This window comes from Nyctereutes procyonoides, unplaced genomic scaffold, assembly GCF_905146905.1.
Source record: "Nyctereutes procyonoides isolate TBG_1078 unplaced genomic scaffold, NYPRO_anot_genome, whole genome shotgun sequence".
Lineage (NCBI taxonomy): Eukaryota > Metazoa > Chordata > Mammalia > Carnivora > Canidae > Nyctereutes > Nyctereutes procyonoides.
Genome location: NW_026575128.1, coordinates 4,946,379 through 4,968,310, shown reverse-complemented (window position 1 = coordinate 4,968,310; position 21,932 = coordinate 4,946,379). Strand labels below are relative to the sequence as shown.

Here is a 21,932-nt window from a genome sequence, read left to right as displayed (position 1 = left end):
GACACCCACATTACATTCCTTTCCATAGCGGCCGAGAGCTTCAGGAGCAGCTGTAGGGGAGGCCACATCCAAGGGGCGATGCAGAGGAGCGGGATGCCTCAGGGCACCACCAGGGTGACATCAAGGCAACATACAAGAGGGTTCAGACCATTCCATGCTGCTAAGATCCTGATTTTTGCTTTTATGTTGTTTTCCAAGAAAGCTAAAGGCAATGCACCCCAAATGTTGGATGCACCCGCATCCACGCGGTGACCTGGTAATCTAAGGCAGATTCGGAGTCTTCAGGTCTAGGAGGGGAGTGGGATTCCTCAGGTTCAGCTCTAGGGTTGCTGACCCCCCCACGGCCCCATGCTGAGGGCCGAGGACCAAGGGGATCCGGGACATTAGGACAAAGCTGAGCTGGAGACAGCCAGGACACGGACAGGCCAGGGGAGAGGCAGAGGAGCAGAGAGAAACAGCGGGGTGCCCACCTAGACTCAGAGGCTGAGGCGGGTGGGGGGGGGAAGGGAAAGACACGGTGACCCAAAGGGGGGACAGAGGAGGACAGAGCCTCAGACGCAGGGAGGGGCAGAGGCAGAGACCCAACCCAGAGACGGAAGACGGAGGAGCAGAGAATGTCAAAGACAGTGCCGGGGTCAGAGAGGGGAGGCCCGGGGCAGCTGGACCCCCCCAGCCCCCCACCCCCCATCCCAGGCCCCAGCTCAGGCTCCAAGCCCTGGCCGGCGGTGAGGGGGCTCTCCGGCATGGGTGGGAAGAGCCCCATGCGTGTCAGGGGCACACACCTGAGATCCCCCACCTGCCACGCCCCAGCCCTCCCTCCCCTGTTCCAGCCTCTCTTGCGTGGCTCCCGTCAGGCCCTTCCCTGGGCTGGGAACCTCCCAGCACTAATCTCCCCCTTTGCTCTCCTGCGGATTCAACCTCTTTCTCTAAACTGGACACTTCCCAGCGGTTTTAAACATTTTCAAGCCTTTTCCACCTTAAGAGAGAGAGAGAGAGAGAAGAAAAGAGAAAAAGGGCCCTCTCCACCCCCTGTCTCTTTCCAGTGCCATCCGGCTGCTTGGCTTTTCTCAGCTGAACTTCCCGAAGCAACTGTGGCCCCGATCCCTGTCCCCTTGAGCGGCTGCGAGTGGCTCCTGCCGAGGCTGCCAGGGCATAGGTGTTGTAAGTCCCACGGGTGTCTCCAGGCGCTGGAGCCCCTCAGGTCCTTGCTCGTCACCTCTCTCCTGCTTCGAGGCTCCCTGGCTCCCTCTTGTCTGCTCCCGTCCTGCACCCCCTGCCCATTGATCCCCATTACACGACCTTTCATGCCTGCAGGGCCACCCCGCTGGGTCCTGAGCCCCCCCTCCAACCTGTTCTCTTCCAAACCCACAACCTTAACGACCTTCTCTAACACCCGGTTCCTGCTCCAGCTCAGACCTGCCCTGCACACACTACCTCTGCGTCTGCATCGACGTGCCATCGCCTCGCCACGGTCCCCGGGATGTCCCAAAGTCACCTTGCGCTCCACATGAGCCTTGTCCTTCCAGACTGGTCTTCCTCGCCCGCTCCCCGCCTCAGAACACTACACCATCACCCTGCGGGTGTTCCAGCCAGAAACGGGGGGACTCTGTCCTTGACGCCTCCTCTCCCTTTCTCCCCATCTTCCACATCATCCCAGTTATCCCCCAACTCTGCCAACTTTATTCTCCGAATGCCTTTTGTGTTTATCCACTTCTCTCCGTTTTCACTCCAATCCGTGTCTCCAACACTTCTCACCTAGATGACAGCAACAGCCCCCTACGCAGCTTCTCTCCAACGTGTTTTGTACACGACAGCCACCAGGATCTTTGCATGATACAAATCTGGCCCTGTTGGCTTGCTGCTTAAAAGCCTTTAGCAGTTTCCCCTGGCTCTGAGAATAAAGACCCAACTCCGGGAGACCTTTCTAGAATCATCTCCCCTCGCTTGCCCTCCAGGCCTTCCAGCTGCATTGGCCTTCTTTCAGTTCCTTAAATACCGTGCTCCTTTCTGCCACAGGATATTTGCATGTGCAATGCTCACTATACAGAACTCTGCTGTCCAACACAGTCACCACTAGCCATGTGTAGCCGGTGAGCGCTTGAAACACAGCTGGTACGACCGAAGAACCGAATCGTTAATGTTACCTAATTTCAGTTATTAAATTTAAAATTTAAGGGGTGCCTGGATGGCTCAGTCAGTGAAGCGTCTGCCATCGGCTCAGGTCATGATCCCAGGGTCCTGGAGTCAAGTCCTGCATCTGCATCAGGGTCTGCTCAAAGGAGAACCTGCTCCTCCCTCTCCCTCTGCCTGCTGCTTGGCCTACCTGTGCTCATGCTCTCTCTCTCTCTCTCTCGGTCAAATAAATAAATAAATTTTTTTAATAAATAAAATATTTAAAAATAAATAAATAAAATGTAACACATAGTCAATTCAATCGTTGGAAAACTGTGAACTATTCCTGAAGCAGGAATTCAGTGCGTGAAAAGCAAACTTTTCAGTTTGTATGAAATCTAAATATGAGCATTTCCGGTGACAATTTCGTATCCAAATTAAGATATGCTCTGAAGCATAAAAATACCCGGAATGTAACTAGAGAGCTAGGGAAAAAAATAAAAAGGAGTGTAAAAGATGTTGTTAATGATTTTTTATATTGATTGCATGTTAAAAAGATAACATTTTAGCATACATGTGGTTTAATGAAAGCTATAATTAAAATTTACTTTACCTGTTTCCTCTTACTCGTTAAATGTAACTAGAAAAAAATTTTAAATTACATAAGTGACTCATCTGGTGTTTCTATCAGACAGCACTGGTCTAGAACATCATTCCCTCTGCCTTGACTCCTACTCATCCTTCAGAGCTCAGCTCAAGTGCCACCTCCTCTGAAAAGGTTCCCTGAGATAAAGCCTTATTTTGGTTCACTTTTATAGCTCTGTGTATGTGCCAGGGGTTGCCTGGCCTTCCCCCCCCCCACCCGTTTGCAGCGACACATTTATTGGAACGATCACCTGATTCATGCCTGTCACCTCTACCAACTTCTAATTCCACGACAGCAAGGTCCATGCCTGGCTCCCCCTGGCAAACCACAAAGTCCAGGGCCTGGTGCACGTATGGCCACCAGTGGACACTTCAGATGTGGCACAAGGGGTCATGCTACCTGTTGTCCTGCCTTGGATCCAGTGGCCCCCAACCGTCCCAGACAGCCTGAGTACCCCGTCCCCCTACGGCACCACTATAGAACTCTAGGATTCGGAGTCTGCCTCTCGTGGGTGGGACGTCCTCCTCTACAGCCCACCAGATCCCTCCTGTGGCAGGCTGGCCAGGATCTTCGTTCCACCCACAGTGCTTCTTAAACTGGATCGTGCACGCCGGTCACCTGGGACCTTTGCTACAATGCACCCTCGGGCTCATCAGGTCTGGGATGGGACCCGCAACCCGCCCTCCTAACAAGCTTCCCGGTGATAACGGTGATGCTGGCCACCGACCACACTCAGAGCAGCGAGGCTGTAGAGGAGCTGGTGGTCACCCTCAGAGTATCCCCAAGGTTTCCTTCCCGTGCCGGGCCCTCCATCCAGGAGGCCACGGGGAGAGGGAGGCCCCTGGAAACTCAGCCTTGTGCCTTCCCACACCCACGTACCCCGCCAATCCCTGCGCCCCCTGTAAAGGAATGTGGTGCCTGTGGCTACTGTCGTCGTTTGGTTTTGTTTTTAATTTGAAATAAACCTGTAAGCAGTTTTCAGAGTCGGGGCAGCCCTGATACGGATCATGGGTGTGTAACAATACTCTCCAATGATAAAGTCACACAGCTGGAAACGCTGAACAGTCCTCAAGCTTTGGTTCCTGTAGCCATGCTGGGCCGATCCTATCAGCTCCTCCAGAAGCCTCCACTCTGTTTGGGCTCGGACGCTGGGAAACAGGCTCTCTGGTGTGTCCCTTGGGAGCATCGCAACCCAAGCTTGTGCCGCTGGGCCCTCGGCCAGGCGAGGGTGACCCCTTCACCTCCCCACCCTGTTCACACGGTGATGTCCGAGAGATAGAAGCATCTTCCGTGGCCTGGATGGTGTGTCTGTGTGTCTGTGCACGTGCGCTTGTATGTTGGCTGCATGTTGGGACATGGGTCCTGTGTGTGTGTTTGTCTGTGTGTCCGTATACGTATGGAGAGTGTGTGCACGCTTTGCCCCCAGCGCTCCAGTTCCGTAAAGCTTCCATCACACAGAGCAGCGCTGGACTCCTTCCGCGGGGCCTGCAGGTGCGAACGTTCCTAGGTGGGCCCCGCGAGCGTGACCGGCCCCGCTGTCCCCTGGTGCTGCGGCTGGTGCTGGCCCTTGCGCCTCCGGGAGCCGGCGCCCGCCTCCTTGCCCTCCTTCCGGCTGGGGTTCCTGTTGGCGCTCTCACGGCGGCCCTGGCCCCCTTTCCTCCTCTTCTGCCCTGCAACCCCAAGAGCAGGAAGAGTCAACAAAGGATGTCCTGCAGCCAGTGAGGAGGCCCCAGGCATGGCCCAGGGCTCTAGGAGCGGGTGGAGAGAAAGCGGGGAGGGGGGCAGGAGGGGGGCTGGAGCCACTGCCCTTACGCAGTCTTGGGGTCCCCTGCCAGGCCTCCTCTGACTAGCAGTCACTTCAGAGGACCCTGCAACATGGGCATGGAGACGGGGGTCCCAGGAGCCTCTCTCCCTCTGTCCCTCGATGAACCAGACACCTTCCTCTTCCCGTGTCTTCTTCAGACCTTGGATCCCAATGGGCCAGGATGTTTGGTGCAGCTCTCAGGACAAGCAAGGCCCCTGCCCCGCTCCACTGCCTCTGGGGGCAGCAGCCACATCATTGCCAGCTACAGGCTGTGTGACCTTGGTCACATGGCTACACCTCTCTGGGTCTCAGCACCCCCTTCCGTGGCCCCCTGTGACTTCTGAGGATCCTCCCAATGCCAACATCTGCTGGTTCAGAAGACATGGGGAAACCCTGGGACATGGACACTGAGGCTTCAGCTGCCATCACACTGGGTCCTGGGGCTGCTGTCTGCCAGCGTCTGGCACTGGATCCCCCCACACGGCACCCTGTGCCGGGGTCCCCGTGTGGCCCTTTCCCGGGGGCCTGGCAGGAGGCAAAAGTGGTCAGACCTCCACGGCTGGCCCTGACCCCCAGCCCTGGGGAGGCAGAGGCCGCAGCTCACCCTCGGGACAGGGTGTCCTCCGCACCGTGCACTTGCGGGTCTCCTTGGTGTCAGAGCAGACAGCGTGGTCCCCACCAGGGGCATGGAGCACCCTGCGCGTCCGCTCTTCGGAGCCCCTCCGGAAGCCACAGAGCCTCTTCTTCTTGGAGCACGGCCCCCACAGGGACCACTCACTCATTTCACATTGTGCTGGCAGGAAGGGGGGGAGGAGGGAGAGAAAGAGGGAGGAGGGGGTCACAACTGAGCACCCCAGAATACCCAAGGGGGCCTCTGCCACCTGCCCTCTGGCTGAGCCTCATGCTGGAGGCAGCGTCAGTCCAGGGGCAGAAAAGCTTGGAGACAAACCCCACAGGGCGGTCAGGGGAGGGGGAGCAGGTGGGGGCTAAGCTTTCCCTGCACAGCCCCCAGCCCAGGCTCTCCCCGCCCCTCCCCGGCCCCCTCATCCCGCAGCTCCCCAGAAACTCACCAGGACTGCTGCACTCCATGGTGCCGTTGGCCGCTGCGGAGCCCTCGGGACAGGCCGGATAGCAGCGGCCCTTGTGCAGGTACAAGCTCTCCTTGCACTTGGTGCAGAAGTTGTGGCTGAAGCAGGCCTCACAGTGCTCAATCTTGCACTCTGAGGAAAGAGCCGGATTGGGGGTCTCTGGCTCATCCCAGTCCCCTGCCCCCCAACCCAGAGGGCAGCCCCACACACACCCCGACCTTGAGGGCAGAACCATGGCCTGGATCTGCCATGGCTGCAGAAGAGTCCTGGGAGGGAGGGAGACAAGGACAGGCTGGGCAGAGGAGGCCCGAGTGACCACACTTCAGGGCTGGCTGGGACAGTCAGCTCACTCCTCCCCAAACCCAGTCAAGGCCCTGGAACCACCTTGCGAGGCCCCGGGGAGCTGGTATCAGGGGAGGAGGGGGGTGGGACCCTCTGGGATTCGTGGGGGTGAGAGAGAAGGGTCCCAGCGCGTCCTGGCACCCCAGAGGGCCACCTAATCAGATTTGAACTGAGGGATGCAATGACCCCCGCTCGAGGCTTTGTGGTTTCTGCTCCCCCATTGCTGGGCATCTGCAACACCCCAAACCCCAGTTCCCCTCCTGCCCTGTGAAAAGAATCTGCTCAGAGCGGGGAGGAGAAATCCCAGGGCAAATTCCTCACCCTCCGCAAGGCCCAGTTCCAGGAACCACCTTGGTTGGACTCCTGGGTCCCTCCCTGAGCCCCTCCCGCCAGCTCTCCCCACTCTGGGGAAGTGGGGGGAGGGAGGGTCACAGGGCCCTGGCTGGAGGCAGGCAGAGTCTTTCACAACCTCTCCCTTCCCAGACCGTGGGCAGGGCTGACTTCCTCCCAGGCTCTGGCACCTGAAGCTTGGGCTGCCAGTTTCCCAGGAGCTGCTGCAGCCAGGAACTCCTACCCCAAATACCCTGAGGACCGAGAGGGCAGCCCCAGGGTCCCCCCTCCATCCATCACAAGCTCCCCACCCCACTGCACCCCACCCCTTCTCTGTGCCCCCTGGGCTCTGCGGCTTCGCCTCCTCCACTCCCTCCTCTCTTGCTTGGATCCCCGGGTTTGGTTGCAGGTGACACACAGTAAGAATGGTCACTACTGTGCGTCCAGCGCGGGACACTCAGGGCTTTCCATATGCCTCTGGCGACCGCCCTAGGGGTGAAAACGAGCACCCTCATTTTAAAGATGAGATTGTGCGAGGCTGCAACACGCCCACCCAATGTTATATAAAGAATAAGAAGCAGAGTTGAGATTAGAACCGAGGGCCGATCGCGGGTCAGCCATTTCCCCTGCAGGCCTCCCTGTTATTAGGCCCCCCAAAAAGGAACACCTGTCACTTAGGTCCCATCTCCCTCCAAAGGCCATTGGGAGGCTCAACTGAAATGCATCTCATCTCCAAGGCTTCTGCACCAACGGGAGGGGCACTGGCATTGTTCACCCGAGTGTGTTCCCTGTCTGTCCCCCCAGAATGTCACAGTGAGCCTAACCTAACAGAGGTGGGACTGCACGTGCCCTGGGCACGGGCACTGCAGCTGTCGTGGGGCGCGAAGCCCAGGCCACAAGAAGCCTTGGGCGCGGGGTGGGGAGCGGACGGGCTGACAGTTCCCCGCAGCCGGTGGAGCCGGGCAGTCCCCGAGCAGAAGTGTGATGGGACAGGACACATGTCTCGGGAGCATCTTTCTGGCTGCAGTGCGGAGGGAGGGTGGAAGGGACCCGCGTGAGTGTTGGACAGAGAAGCAGCCTACTGGGACGGTGAGGATGGGAAGGAGGCAGCAGGTGCACTGTGGGAGATGACATGAATGACAGGCTGGCTCTCAAGTAGACGGCCCGGGTGGCCCGGGACACTGTGGGTGGGAGCAGGTCTGGAGGGAGGAGGTAAGGTCCCTCTACGGCCACAGTGGGGTGGAGAGGTGGATGGACTCTCGGGCCTGTCTGGCTCGCAGCTGGATACTTGAATCAGAAGCCTCGTCTCCCATCCTCAGTGTCCCCTCTACTCTTCTTGCCGCCACCAACGGGTCAAAGCACTCTCCCCTGGTGTCCACAGCTTTCTCTGCCACCCCGTCCCCCCGACACGCACACACACACTCACTGATGCACTTGTTCATGTCGGGGTTGCGGGCATCGAAGTATCCAGGCGGGCAGGAGGGCAAGCAGACGCCCACCTGGCGAATGTCGTTCCTCTCCAGCAGGATGAACAGCTTGGGCGAGCACTTGAGGCAGCCGTTGACCTCAGAGCAGAGCTCACAACCTTTGGCGCAGGCCTGGCTCCCCTCAGCACTGACTGCAAGAGTGGGACGGGGTAAGAGGGTGGCTATGGGGGACCCCTCCGTCCTTCCCGGGCTCCCACCAGGGTGGGGAGTGGGTAGATTGGAGTTTCTTCCTACATGATGAACGTGAACATGCTTCTCAGAAAGCACAGGCCAGGACGGCAGCTCCCTGCAAGGCTGCTTTACAAACCTCCCAGCATCATCTCTCAGGGGGACTAGCGCCGGGGGGGCCTGACGCATGCATCCCCATGCCTCCCCAGGTCCAGGCTCAGCAGAGACCCACTCTCCGGGCTTGCTCTTTCCAGGAACCTCCCCAACCCTCCCCAGAGGAAGAAAAACTCAGCCTCAAATGTGGACGGAGGGGATTTTTTTTTTTTTAACCTGGAGAAAGTTTTAAGGTCAAGGACAATGGGTTAAACGATCTGAAAAATAAGTCATCTTCTCAGAGACTGGAAAACAATGCAAGAACTTATGTCTAGAACAGTGGCCTCAACAAGAGATGATTTGGCTCTCAGGGGACGTTTGACGACGTCCAGAGACATTTCTGATTGTCACACTGGGGGGGGGGTAGGCGACGTGCCAGGGGTGCCACTAAACATCCTACAAGGCCCAGGATCACAGAGGGAGGTGGGGGGGTGCCCACAACAAGTTGTCTGGTTCAAAATGTCAGTGATGCGGGATCCCTGGGTGGCACAGCGGTTTGGCGCCTGCCTTTGACCCAGGGCGCGATCCTGGAGACCCGGGATCGAATCCCACGTCAGGCTCCCGGTGCATGGAGCCTGCTTCTCCCTCTGCCTGTGTCTCTGCCTCTCTCTCTCTCTCTGTATGACTATCGTAAATAAATAAAAAAAAAATTAAAAAAAAAAGAAAAATCTTTAAAAAAAAAAAAATGTCAGTGATGCTGAGGTTGGGAAATGCTGGCCACCCTGGGGGCAGTGTGATCTCTAAGCCCAGCATGAGCTCTCAAACCTTTGATGTCACTCCCTTACCTACTCCTGTAGCAACACCCCCCCCAGCCCCTCCAAGTACCCTGTGCCGCGTGAATGCTGGGGACACGGAGGGAGGCTCACCTGACCGCCCCAAGCTGACCTCTCAGTGGTGCAGACAGACCTGCAAACAAATGCTGACAACCGCAGGGCCTAGCGAGAGTGAACCCAAAAAAGAAGAGAGGGAAGGACGGGAACCTGGGGGCTCAGTGGTTGAGCATCTGCCTTCGGCTCAGGGTGTGACCCCGGGATCCTGGGATTGAGTCCCACATCTGGCTCCCCGCCGGGAGCCTGCTTCTCCCTCAGCCTGGGTCTCTGCCTCTGTGTGTGTGTTTTTCTTATGAATAAATAAAGTCTTTAAAAGAAGAAGAAAAAAAAAAAGAGAGGGAAGGAGTCATAGAGGAGGTGCCATTTGGGCCAACTCTTGAAGAATTAGTAGAGATTGGTCCATCAGGAAGTTGAGATAAGGGTCCTCCAGTAGCAAGGACCACAGAGGTAGGAAAGAACCCAAAGGAAATTGTAGATGATTTGGGTGCAGGAGGGGAGTGGCGGGGAGTGGTGAAAGATAATCATGCTAAGGAACTCAAACCCGATCCTGATCCTGCCGGGCAGCGTGTCCCAAAGAGCACTCCTGGGGACACGCTCTCCCCTAGATGTTCACTGGAGGCTGTAGAGAACAGGCCAGAGCGTCAGGCAAGACTGCGAGCCACCGGGTCTGAGGGGTCTAAACAAGATTCTTTACTGTAGGGCTTCTTCGACCCTTTATTATGCTCCTGTGCACAGTGACTCCCTCAGAGGGGGATGGAGGAACCTTTATTTTCCAAGCATTTTGACCAAAGAAAGGCTGTTTTGCAGATTTTCCCCAGAACTCTTCTCAGAACTGATTAGACAGTAGGAAGAAGCTATGGGCACAGTGCAGGATCCGAGCTGATTTACACGTTGGGAGGTTCCTGGATGGAGACCAGAGACTCAAGGACCATTTGAAAGGAAGCTGACCAGGGCGCCCGGGTGGCTCGGTCAGGCAGGCCTTCAGCTCAGGTCATGGTCCCAGGGTCCTGGGATCGAGTCCTGCTCAGCAGGGAGCCTGCTTCTCCCTCTCCCTCTCCCCCTCCCCCTTCCCCTGCTCGTGTTCTCTCTCTCTCTCTCTCAAATAAATAAACAAAATATAAAAAAAATAATAAAGGAAGAAAGCTAACCAGATAATCCAGGAGGAAAATATGAGAATGTCATCAAAAAATTCTGCACAGCTGGATATGGACAGCAAAAGATTTGAGAGAAGTGTAGGCAATATAGTGAAAGTCTGGAGGCCGAGGTGACCAGCAGGAGGGAGCAGCCTGGGCTGAGAGCTAGAGTATGTGCAGGAGCAGCGGGCCGGTCTCTAAACGAGGCCCACCCCACGGGAAGAGAAGCACGTGGAGAAGCGAACACAGAGTGGTGGTGAGCCGCGTGGGAGCAAGCACACGGCAAGGAGCTGGAGATGCAGGCTGGGGACAGAACGCCGGGGGCGGGGGGGATCAGAAGAGATGGCAGGAGATGGTGCAACGTAGTGGGCCCCCGACCTCAGGCTTCCAAGTCGGGGGACCTGGAGCCAAATCCCCAGCCCGTGACCCCCGGGGGGCAAAACACAGGGTCTCACGTGCCTCCCTTCCCACCACTGGAAATGGACAGTGAGGATGTCCACCCTGGGGGGGGGCCTGCTTGGAGGAGGATCTGCCAGGGGGGTTACCCTGATTCCAGAACAGGAGAGAATGCATCAGAGTTAAGGTGAGTGGAAGGGGCATCCAGGGGGCTCAGGGGTTGAGCATCTGCCTTCAGGGTGTGACCCCGGGGTCCTGGGATCAAGTCCTGCATTGGGCTCCTCGCAGGGAGCCTGCTTCTCCCTCTGCCTGTGTCTCTGCCTCTCTCTCTCTCTCTCTCTCTATGTGTGTCTCTCATGAATAAATAAAATCATTTAAAAAAATAAAAAAAAAATTAAAAAGAAGCTGAGCGGAAGGGGAAGGGGCAATAACAAGCACAACCACGTAACACCGCTGTGACCACAGTAGTGGGTGCTGGCTCCTCCGTGTGGCACCTGACTCCGCTCCCAGGGTTCATCAAACATTCACTTATTCAATCCTTACACCCCACAAAGCAGGTGCCATTATTAATTTGTAAGCCTCCTTTTTTTTTTTTTCTAACAGAGGAGGACATGGAGAAGTTAAATGACTCGAATGAGGCTTCGCAGGTGAGCCAGCAGGTGTTCCAGGCAGAGGGAATGGAATTTAGGAAGGCCACGGGCAGGACCCCACAAGCTGATGTGGAGACTGGAAGTACAGGGAGATGGATTTTTTTTTTGTAAATATAGAACTGATCTGTATATAGAGCTGATGTTAATGAATCAATACATTTAAAAATTAATATTGTTCTTGGTTTAGTTCTAAGAGCAAAGATACTCAAATGTTCCACTGGCGTCATGAGGGAGCTCTTGGGTTTATTTTTCCACTTTGGGCCTTTATCTGGCTGCATTACAAATTAATAAGTTACTGTGGATTTTAGGTACTGCTTCTGCTTCAGAGATATTGTAGCCTCTATCATTCAAGGTTTTACTGAATTCATTGCTGAAATGAATGTTCCTTTTACTCTTACCTTGGTTTCAGTAACTGAAGTGATCCCAGGGTCCCATTTACCGGCCATCTAGCTCTGTTCCTGTGCTCATTTATCCCATCCTTGTCACTTTTGTTAAAGACAGATTTGCAAAAGGCCTTCTCCGAATCCTGCCACCCACCTCCCATCCAACTAACAGCACGTCTCTGTGCGCATTTCTCTGGATCTCTCAGTGACACAGCAAGAGAAAGCATGGAGCACTCGGGGTCTGAAATCAGCACCGGGCAGGGGGGTTGGGGGCATGGAGGGAGCTGCTGGGCATGAAGCTGGGGAGGGAGGCATGGCCAAGATGAGGAAGGGTCTTGAATCTCTCCAAAGGAGTTTGGACATTGTCCTAAAGGCAGTGAAGAATTGCTGGAGGCTTTAAAATCAGAGACCTGGCCAGGATGGCTCCGTGATATGGAGAATGGGCTGTAGGGGCTGCAAGTCTGGAGGCAGGAAGATGCCTCCAGCTTGAAGACACAGAGCTGAACCGAGAAGATGCAGAGTGGACACAGGGATGACACTCAGGTGGGAGAAGCAACAGGCCCAGGGGATGGGCTGGACCCAGGGAAGGCGCAAGTCGAAGGTGACCCCGAGGTGATTCCAAGGGCTGGTGTGACAGGGTGGCCCTTGGCCCTTCCCCGAGGCCACAGGAGGAGGAGGAGGAGGAGGAGCAGGTTTGGGTGGGGAAATGATGAGCGGTCAGCTCTTAGATGTGTTGAGGCTGTGGCTTCTGTGGGAATCCGGGGGAAGGTGCCTACTAGGCAGTAGAACCTGTGGGTCTGGAACCCAAGAGAAACTTTTTGGCTGGAGACTGTGGGCGCGGAGTCCTTAACGTGAGAACAGTCGTAAAGGCATGGGGGTCCACCAGACGGTCAGGGCAGCGGGTGGAGAGATGAGAAAAGGAACTAGGACTTCAAGGGAAGGGCAGAAATAAAGAAAGGCCACTCACAAGCATGGCGTATATGGAAGCCAAGAGAGGATGACACTGGGCAGGGCAGGGGGGCATCACTGTGCCAATGCCACCAGGGTGTCAGGTAAGGAGGCAGCAAGGGACAGGTGTCGGCGCCCCGGGTGGGGGCAGAAGGCAGAGGGTAGTGGTCCAGGAGGAGAGGAAGGAGAGCCACTGCATTCAAGCAATCAGCTGTGGAGCAGAGGCAGGACCCCAGGGATCCATCCATGGAAGCCGTGGTCATCGGTGGTCCAGTCGTGGGAGTGGGAGTCATCCCGAGGCAGAGGCTGAGCAGCGGGTGGGGGCAACACTCACTCAGCAGGGCAAGCTGAGGGCGAGGGGCTCAGAGAGAAGCGGAGAAGGAATCCTGGGTGGGGGTGGGCTCACTGAGGGAGAGTGGGCCCAGGAACCAAGTTCAAAAGGGGAGGGGGGCAGGGACAGCTAGGGGGAGGCCAGGGCCACAGGCACTCCGGGAGGTGACTGGCTGGCTGGCTGACCCCCCACCCCCAGGAGCGGTGTGGTGGCTCAAGAGGGACTGAACGGGAAGTGAGTGGGAGGGGTGGAGGTGGGGGTAACGGGAGGAGGGAGCCAGAGAGCAGAGAGGGGAGACCAGCTGCAAGCAGGGGCTGGGATCCCGAGACCCCGAGGCTGAGTGGATTGATGGAGTGAGGACCCGAGGACCCCAGGATGCAGCCTTGGGGTCCAAGGTGGGGGATCAGGGACAAGGACAGAGGGAGCTGATCCTCATGAAATGTGGGGGCTCAGGGAGGGGGAGGAGAGCCTATGAAGGGGGAGAGGGGCTCGGTGATGGGCAGGGGTCAGGTCAATGAGGAAAGGGATGCTGGTCAAGGACAGGAACCCAAGGGTGTTCTCAGCTTGGCGAGACAGATGCATGGGCAGTGGGGTGCTGACAGCCCTGGGAGGGCGGTTCTGCGTCGGAGGGGGAAGAGAGGGGGCCCCAGGGAGACGGTGGGCGTTGGGGGGTGTCCAATGATTCCAGGGGAAAAGTGAGGCTCGTGCACTCGGTAGACATTCACTGCACACCTAGCACGTGCCCAGAAGTGCTGGGAGCTGGTGGCTTGGACGGATAAACCCAGGCCCACCCAGGATGCCCAAGCCAGGGCTGGCTAGCCCCTGTGCCGCGTGTGTGGATGAGCAAGGGCAGGCCCTCCCTCACCAGCCGCGGGGTTACGGGGGAGGGCCACATGGGAGGAACAGCCTGTGCAAAGGCTCTGAGGCACCGAACACCCTAGTGCATTCACAGAATGGGAGACAGGGCTTTCTCCTGTCGGCAGGGAAGGGGCCCTGGAAGGGCAAGGCCACATTCACCATATGAAAGGTTCCTGTGCTTATGCCCGGGCAAGGCACACAGGGGAGGCAGCCTTGGAGGCTTGCAGCCTCGCTGGGGAGGCTGGGTGGGCTGGGCGAGGTGGACGGCACCTGGAGAGGGGCCGGAGCCTGCATCCCAACCTCTTCCCCAAACCCCATCACACAGCTCTGCCTCCCCCGGTGGAGCCCAGTTCCCCAGGCCAGGAGGGCAAGGCCGGTACCCTCCTCCGTGCCCTGGGGCTTCTCTGGCTCCTTCACCCACCCTTGCAAACTGACGTTCCTAAAACCAAAACCTAAAATCCATGGTGGCTCCCTATTGCCAGCAGGACTAAGGCCCATCAGGTCTTACTAACTTCTCCACCTGGCCTCAAAGGCCTCCGTGAGACGATCCTGCGCGCCTCGCCTGTCAGCACTACCCTCAGCCACGTACAACTATTTCTGCTTGTGGGTCTGGGTGCATCACACGATCACACACCTCCGTGCCTCTGCCCGGGTTGGTCCTTCTGCCTGGGATCCTCTCCGCCACCTTCCCAAGCCTGGCTCACCCCTTCAAGCCTCAGAACTAAAGTCGAGTCCTCTGGGAAGTCTCCTGGCGATCTCACTTGCCCACCACGTCTGGATGGGGAGTAAGACCTCAGGGAAGGAATGAGGGCTTCACGGGGGCGGGGGGACTGAGTAGGGCCCAGGAACCAGACCGAAGAAGCCTGTGGGCAAAGGGGACCGAGTAGTGAGTAAAGGTGGGTAGTACGAGGGGCAGGAAATCCAGGGCGGAAGGCATCGAGGAGAGGGTGAGGGCCAGGGAGGAGACAGGAGGCCGAAGAGGGGGCTCGGGGAGGGGACCAGGTGGCCCTGCCAGGTTCATGACTCACACCCGCAGCCTGGTTCACTCAGTTCCCCGCTCTTGGTGCAGGGGCGACCGTCACCCAGGCCTGGGATCACCCATTTCTGGACTCAAGACTTCCATGTGCCTCTTGATCAGAGCCCAGCCAGGGGTCCTCTGACAGCCCTCCCGACACGCAGGGACGGACCGGACGGGCGGCACGCAGAGGCCACAGGCCCCGGCTCCTCCGCTGGCTGCCACTGCCACCCCCCCCAGTGGCTGCAAGCTCACGCTGCATCTTGCTCCCCTTCCTTCCCTCCCCACTCCCCGGGAACCCTAAGAGCAAAACGTCCACACGTTGTTCGTTGTTCATGTAACAGCAACGTGCACCCCGACGTCTACACAGAGCTTGATATTTTACAAAGGTTTCCCAACCAACACCTACATGCAAACAAAACCTCACGTAGGCTTTGCTATATCCCCTTAGAGTTGCCCTTGCGGCTCTGTGGTTTCTGTTCCATGAGCACCATCTAGCAACATCTACCCTCGTATCCCTCTCTGGATCCTTCAGTGTGGACGGTCGCTGCACCCTGAGTCGCTCCCCACGCCTCCCCCCACCCTCACACGGCTGGGGACTAGGGACGGGGCTGTGGCCAGGGGCTCTGTCGAAGGTGGACCCGTCTAACTGCTGCATTCGGCTGCCTGTTGCGGGGACCGGGCCTCTCTGCCGCTCAGGCCAGGACTCTGTTTTGGTTTTATCAGCACAAGAGACTTGAACCCAGGTCTCAGGCCCCCGGCTTAGGGAGGGGGTGTGTGTGGCTCTGCATGTGAGCTGGCGTGTGTCCCAAGAGCACGACTGGCCGCTCTTGCTCGCTCTCTCTCTCATCTCGGAAACACAGGAGACTGGTTCTAAACCGCTAAACCGCATCTGGCCCGTGGAGTCCAAAATACGGGCCACAACAGATGAGGAGGGAGGAAAATCAAGGCGTCGCTGCTGATGAAACCTAACCGTCCCTAACTGTTTGTTAAGCCAGGGATTTTCAGCTTCACCAATTCTCTGAGCTCCTCTCCCCGGGGCCGGGTCTGCCCTTGGCCTCCCTTGGCCTCGGAGACCCAACAGAACTCGGCCGCCTGCGTGGCGACCTTTCCTGGTGGGGAAGCAAGAGGTGGAGGAGCCTCGGCCTGTGGGACTGACATCCCTTACAGGGGACGTTGAAAGACAGAGAGGCCTTGGAGTCTGTAGGGTAGGCCTCCTCCCTACTCGCTAGCCTGTCCTTCGGGTCCCCAGAGGCCCTGGGAGTGGCCCGAGCACTGGGCAGGTACATACTTCCCCATCCCCCACGGCAGGAGCCAGGCCGAGGCCCCAGGGCCACGGGGGATGGGATTCTGTGGGGGCAGGTTAATCCTGAACTGCATCAAGCTCTGTTTTTAGGAAGACGGGGGTTCATGGGAATTGGGTCCCAGGATCGGCTGACCAGGTGTCCCTAGGCCTATCTGTACCATAAGAGAATTTCTTTCTTTCTTTCTTTCTTTCTTTCTTTCTTTCTTTCTTTCTTTCTTTCTTTCTTTCTTTCTTTCCTTCTTTTTTTAACTGTGAGAACCCTCCTTCCAGTGACATCTTACATGGAATTTTACGGAAAGCAGCGAAGAGCGAGGCATTCTGGTTGGCCGGGGCCATGGGGCCAGACTCCTTCAGCCCCCAGTGCAGCCCCCCGAATCCCACAGCGCAGAGTTCATAATAACGACGGGAGTGGCCAGTGTCATGAGCCTCCCGACTCCGCTGCAGGGGAAGCTGTTGCCCAAGCTGAGCGGAGTTCCTGGCCCGAGATCCCCAAGACCCCGAAATAAAGAGCCGTGAACTCCCTGGGGCAGTGAGGAGGGGACCCAGCACCCTGGGGCCGGGGCCACAGCAGGGGCCACATCTCCATGGATACCGCACAAAGCTGGTGTTATGTCAAAGGGCATAATCCACACAACTGGATCCTCTCAAGAGAGGGGTTAATCTAGAAAGCGGAGTCTACAGAGGGGAAAACAGACAAAGTGGGTAATCTCCAGAGTGGGTCATCTCAACAAATTAATCCACAAACCGGATCATCCACAGGCAGGCTAATCTACTGAGCGAGCCGCACGGCTGTCAGGGGCAAAGGAGAATCTGCAACGGTCATCACGGGATGAAACCACCACCGATGGCCCTCGGGTCCCCAGGCGGCCCCCTCCCACTCCCATGGCCAGGGGTGGTCCAGCCCCCCCTCCATTACTCACTCCGCCTCTGCCTCTTCCCCTTGATCCCCCGGCTGCCCGCAGCGAGATGCATCCAGCTCAGAACCAGGGCCACCACACACAGCCCAAGCCGCATAGTCACTTGCCAGCTCCAGGCCCCTGGTCGGAGGGGTGGTCTCTGGGTGGGGAGGGGGAGGTGGACAGCGCAGGGCTCTTGCTAACGCCCGCGGGGCTGGGTCAGCAGCAGGAGGCCCAGGCCTGGGCCGTATCCCAAATCCACCATAATCTCAGCTGGGGACAGAGAGGGTGTGGGGAGCCCACTTCTTCATCAGCCCATAGGGAGGTCCAGAGAGCTTTCCCCAAAGGCACCTCGGGGAGTCACATGGGAGAACTCTTTGTCGCTTCAGCAGGGACACCTCCAAAAACCAACCTGTTGGGGGAGGAGAGAGAAAGGTTAATTCTGGGCAAGCATGGGGTCCCCCCAATGTTCGCCTCCTACCCTCCCACGGGGCCTCCTACCCCGAAGACCGACCGTGAGGACTCAGAGTGGTGAGTATTACAAGTTACCCACCTGACGCCCCCGTAGAAATCTGCTCCTTTTCCCAGGAATTTCGCAGAACCCCCCTAACCTGGGACTGGAGCCGGCTACCCAAGCAGCTGGAATATGATAGACACTCAAATCAAATCTGTGGGTCACTGGGAGCCAGCTGGCCCCACCCCTGCCCAACACTGGGCAGCTCTAACTGGAAGTCCTTCATTGCATCTACCCTCCAGACCTCATGCTGCAGTCACAGCCCATCTCTGGAAGAGGAGCTCTCTCTGCCCTTCTGTGAGTGACCCCTCAGCCCTCCCTTCCCAGTGCTGAGTCACCCCTGTGCCTTTCACCTGTGGAACTAGGGCAGTGGCCCCCCGACACGCTGGCAGACTCTGCGTGGCCCTCTGGGCTTGGCGGGAGAAAAGGAAGTAAGGCTTCCCCCAGCCACAGAAACTCTGACACAGCAGGCCCTGCGGGCCTGGCCTTTGTGAGAGGATAAAAGAGGCAGCGATGCCCGCCCTGGCCAGAGACACAGAGAATGGGGATAATCCCCCAGCCCAGCGAGAGCCAGGTCTCTGGACCTGCTGGCCGGGTGATGGGGGCAGGGGGAGCTGGTCCCTCCCCGGTGAAATGTGTCTGGAGCCCCATCTGGGAGTCCGGGCCCCAAAAGCCCCGCTTCACACTCCGGGATCACGCACTCCCGCCCCTTCTCCCAGCCGAGGCCACGCACGTGCACCACCCCCCACACTTGGCTGCAGACCCCCCCACGGGCGCCCCGGGAGAGAAGGAGGCAGGCAGGCTTCAGGAGGCCTTGTAGTGCCAGGGAGGCCTCGTCCTCCCACCCACTGCTTGGATGCCTCTGGCCCAGCCCCTCAGCCTCCCTGAACGTCAGTCTCTCCATCTATAAAATGGGGCTAAAGATGTTCAGGGGCTTTGCTCTGAGAGTTGGCTGAGTTTCGGCTTACTAATGAGAAATCCGAAATGCTGGAGCGGCAGTGCCCCTCCCACCGTGGCCCAATCCCATTCCCCTGCCCTGGGGGAGGCCCCAGGGAGCCCACCTGCACGGGAGATAAATCATTAGCCCTCTAGGGAGTTCAGCACTTCCCTGCCTGGCCTCTCCCACCAGCTTTGAAGGCCAGTCACACTCAAGTGGTTAAGCTGCCCTGTGAGAAGTGTTTACATGAGGCTGACGGGTCCCACCTGGTGCTGCAGCCCAGCCGAGCAGGGCAGGGATGCCCCCAACCACCCCCAAACGCCAGCCCCTCCAGGCCCCTCCAGTCCTCCCTGCCCCAATTTCTGGAGCCTTCTGTCCTCCTCAGCCCCCACCCCATACTTCCATCGCCTCCAGTCTGCGGTGGTCTCGCTGACCTTATCAAACTGGGGTCCGCAGCCAGAGGCCGGCAGGAGAGCCTGATGGTTAAGGGCAGGAGCAGTGTGCTTGCCTTCCCATGTTGGCAGCCCTAACGTATTAACTCTCACCCAGGCCTGGTTGCTTAGCTGACCCGAGCCTCAGTTTCCTTATCTGCGAGACGGTTGTTTTTTATAGTTTAAACGAGCTAATACATGACACCGCTTGGGATGGCGCCCGGCCCATCATGGGGACTCACTAATAATTGCATCCTTTACGACCAAGAAGACACAATTTTGTGTCTACACGCCAATGGTTATCTAAAAAGCAATACAGGTGTTCTGTTTCGCTTTGGTGTCATCTGGATACCAGCCTTAATACCGAGCACTGTTATGCAATTTCCATATTGGCATTTATCCCAGCGCGATCACTCCATATGGCAGGGTTAGCATTTAATTGAGGCATTTGTGAAACTGAGGTCTGAAGACTCTTGGCAGATACATTCCCAGGGTGCCATGAGCCCTCGCGCTGGCCAAACATCGGCAGAGGAGGCCGCACCAGACAAACGTGGTGCTAAATCTCGGGTCCGTGAGAATTTGGTCTCACTGTGTGATCAGTATCAATGGGATCCTAGAGGCGGAAAAGATCACCTTTGCATCATCTCCTGCATCGGCCCGGGTCGGTGCCTGGCACACCAGGCTGGGTGCTCAACAAATGTCAACTGCCCCTTGCCTTCCCCTCTATTCCACCCTCCTACGTCTTTGCTTTCAGCCTGGCTCTTGCCATGCTCGTCCGTCCGGTCCTGACCCACTCCCACACCAGTCACTATGGGACCCTGGTCTTGGCTGGGAAATGGACAGGAGGATCCAGGTCTAAATTTCATTGGAGCAGCTGACTCTGGCCTCCCTCACCTGTCACTGGATGGGAAGAGCTTCAGGTACTTTTAAAACATATGTAGGCATAGAATCAATTCTGAGAAGGAGCTAAGAGTTCATTATGCCCGGGGTATGAGCAACAGATAGGGGACCAGCTGGCTGTGGAGGGGGTGCCCTGGACAGCAAATATCCCATCTAATGGGAGCAGGTGCTAGTCAATTCCAGGTGACTGTTGATAGGCAGAAATAATGATTTAATATTGTCAGATCTTCTGTTTTTTTTTTATAGAGAAGTTGAAAACTCAGAAGTTTGTATGAAAATCCAATTTTAAAAGATGGACATGTCTGAGACTAAGAGCTGCAGTAGCAAGCCCCAGAAGATCACAGGTCCCTGCATCCATCTCCCTCCAGCCAGTCCCTGCCCCCCTCGCCCGGTCCTCCACCCCATTCAAGCACAGTGGGCACATGCAAGCGACCCTGGGCTTGGCGACCCAGGGCAGGCAGAGCCAGCGATGGGAACAGCTGGCAGTCACCAAGGTCTCAGGCATCCGTGGGGGACGGAAGCACATTTTGTCTCTGCCAGGGTCGGGGTGCAGAGCTCCTATCCACGAGGTGCCTATCCCACCTGCCTGTGTTAGGGCCTCAGCACAATTCTAGGAAGGAAGTATAATTATTCCCATTCTATGGGCAACCAGGGGTTAAGGGTCTCGGGGTGACATGCCTAGTCCAGTGATCCCCTAGTGGGGTTTGTTGCTCAGGACTGGGTGTCTGGAGGGGAGCTGACCTCGGAGGTGGGGAAGGAACTGGCGGCAGAGGCAGAGCTGGGGTGGGAGACCTGAGAGAGAGGCCGTGCACAGGCTAGGTGGTCTGGGAAAGGGGGGATGCAGGCTGCCAAGGGGAACCCCACGGTTGGGTGGGGGGGTGGAGCTGAGGGCAGGGATTCGTGCCCCCACAAAGCTGCAGTTAACTTTCACCCTCTTGCCTGTAACACTTTCAGGATAAATTGGTACTCCGTCCGCGGCCGGATACAGACCCAAAAATGTAAACCATCCCGATAATTTCTCATTAACCCTCCCGGGGACCGGCTCCGGATGGCAGCGGGTGGGGGGCCGACGTTGTGCTGGGCGAGGGGGTAGGACCAAGGACGTGCCTGCCCGACCTGTCGGGATTAGCCTGTCAGCCCGAGCCAAGCCAGGTGCTGGGGTTCCCCCCCCCCACCCCTCCAACACCGACCGGCAGCGGCGGCGGTAAAGGCTCCTTCATGTCCCTCCAGCTCTGCCCCACGCACCCAAACTCTTCTTCCCTCCCCACTACCCTGGAGAGGCCCGGCAGGTGCAGGGGGAGGCGAGGTGGACCTGAAGTCCCTCGGACTGTCCCCGCCCAAACCCAAGAGAAGTCTCCAAGTCCAGGAGGCCAGTCTGGCCACTAAGCCCCTTCCCTCAAGCGCCCGCACCCAGAGTGGGTCTCAGCCGTCCTCTGAACCCTGGGGTGGCAGTGCTGGTGCTGGTGCTGGTGGTGCTGGTGGTGCTGGTGGTGGTGGGGACACATCCTCCAGCTCTCCCCAGCCCAGCCTGGCCCAGCCCAGCCCAGCAGCACCATCGTCCCTCTGGGCGCCCGACCGGGGCCAGGGAGTCGCGCCACCTCGCAGCGCACTGGGGGCCGTGGTGCCAGCAGCCTGCCACGTCGGACCTGACCGGGCTGCGGGTCTGCGGTGGGAGGGACCCGGGGTCATGGGACTGGGAATCCGAGGCGATGACACCAGGGATCCAGAGCACGTTGGGGAGGAGAGGGGGGGAAATAGGGCTGATGGGCTTGGGGGAGTCCGAACCACTAGTTGCCATCAGTTCAGACTCAGGGTCGGAGATCAGATGGGAGTGGGGACGGCGGCGAGGACCAGCGGACAGGCTCCCGGGTGCGCCCTCGCGCGCTCCGACCCCGCAGCAGCCCCAGGCCCCTTCCCCTCGCTGTCGGCCCCCCAGGCCCCCCCCCTCGGCTCGGCCGGCCCCGACGGGAGGGCCCGGGGGAGGGGGCGCTGGGGGGGGACGGGGCGGCTCGGGGGCACTCACCTCGGCGCTGCGGGCCGCGGCGGGGGCAGGCCCGGGAGGGGCTTGGGCGCGCCGCTCCCCGCTCCCCGCCGCCGCAGGACTGTCCGGGCGCCCGGCTCGCCCGCGCTCCGCCCGCGCGTTCCTAAGTTGCTCAATCTGCGGGCGGCTCACGCCCTCCGGGGCAGCGCCCCACCCGGCGCATCGGTCCTCTGGGGCGGCCCGCTCCGGCCCTCGCGCGCCCGGGGTCCGCGCCCCGCTCCGCGCCCCGCGCC

General features: G+C 58.3%; 1 protein-coding gene across 1 annotated transcript; it reads right to left on the bottom strand.

Moving 5' to 3' along the window:
• Nucleotides 1-3,695: 3,695 nt before the first annotated feature.
• RSPO1 (R-spondin 1) lies at nucleotides 3,696-21,879 on the bottom strand. Its single transcript, XM_055341481.1, has 6 exons — nucleotides 21,682-21,879; nucleotides 16,901-17,288; nucleotides 7,749-7,940; nucleotides 5,633-5,782; nucleotides 5,167-5,355; nucleotides 3,696-4,428 (listed from the first exon to the last, which is right to left on the bottom strand). The coding sequence occupies exons 2-6, from the start codon at nucleotides 16,992-16,994 to the stop codon at nucleotides 4,262-4,264; spliced, it is 792 nt and encodes a 263-aa protein (XP_055197456.1). The 5' UTR covers nucleotides 16,995-17,288; nucleotides 21,682-21,879; the 3' UTR covers nucleotides 3,696-4,261.
• Nucleotides 21,880-21,932: the final 53 nt, after the last annotated feature.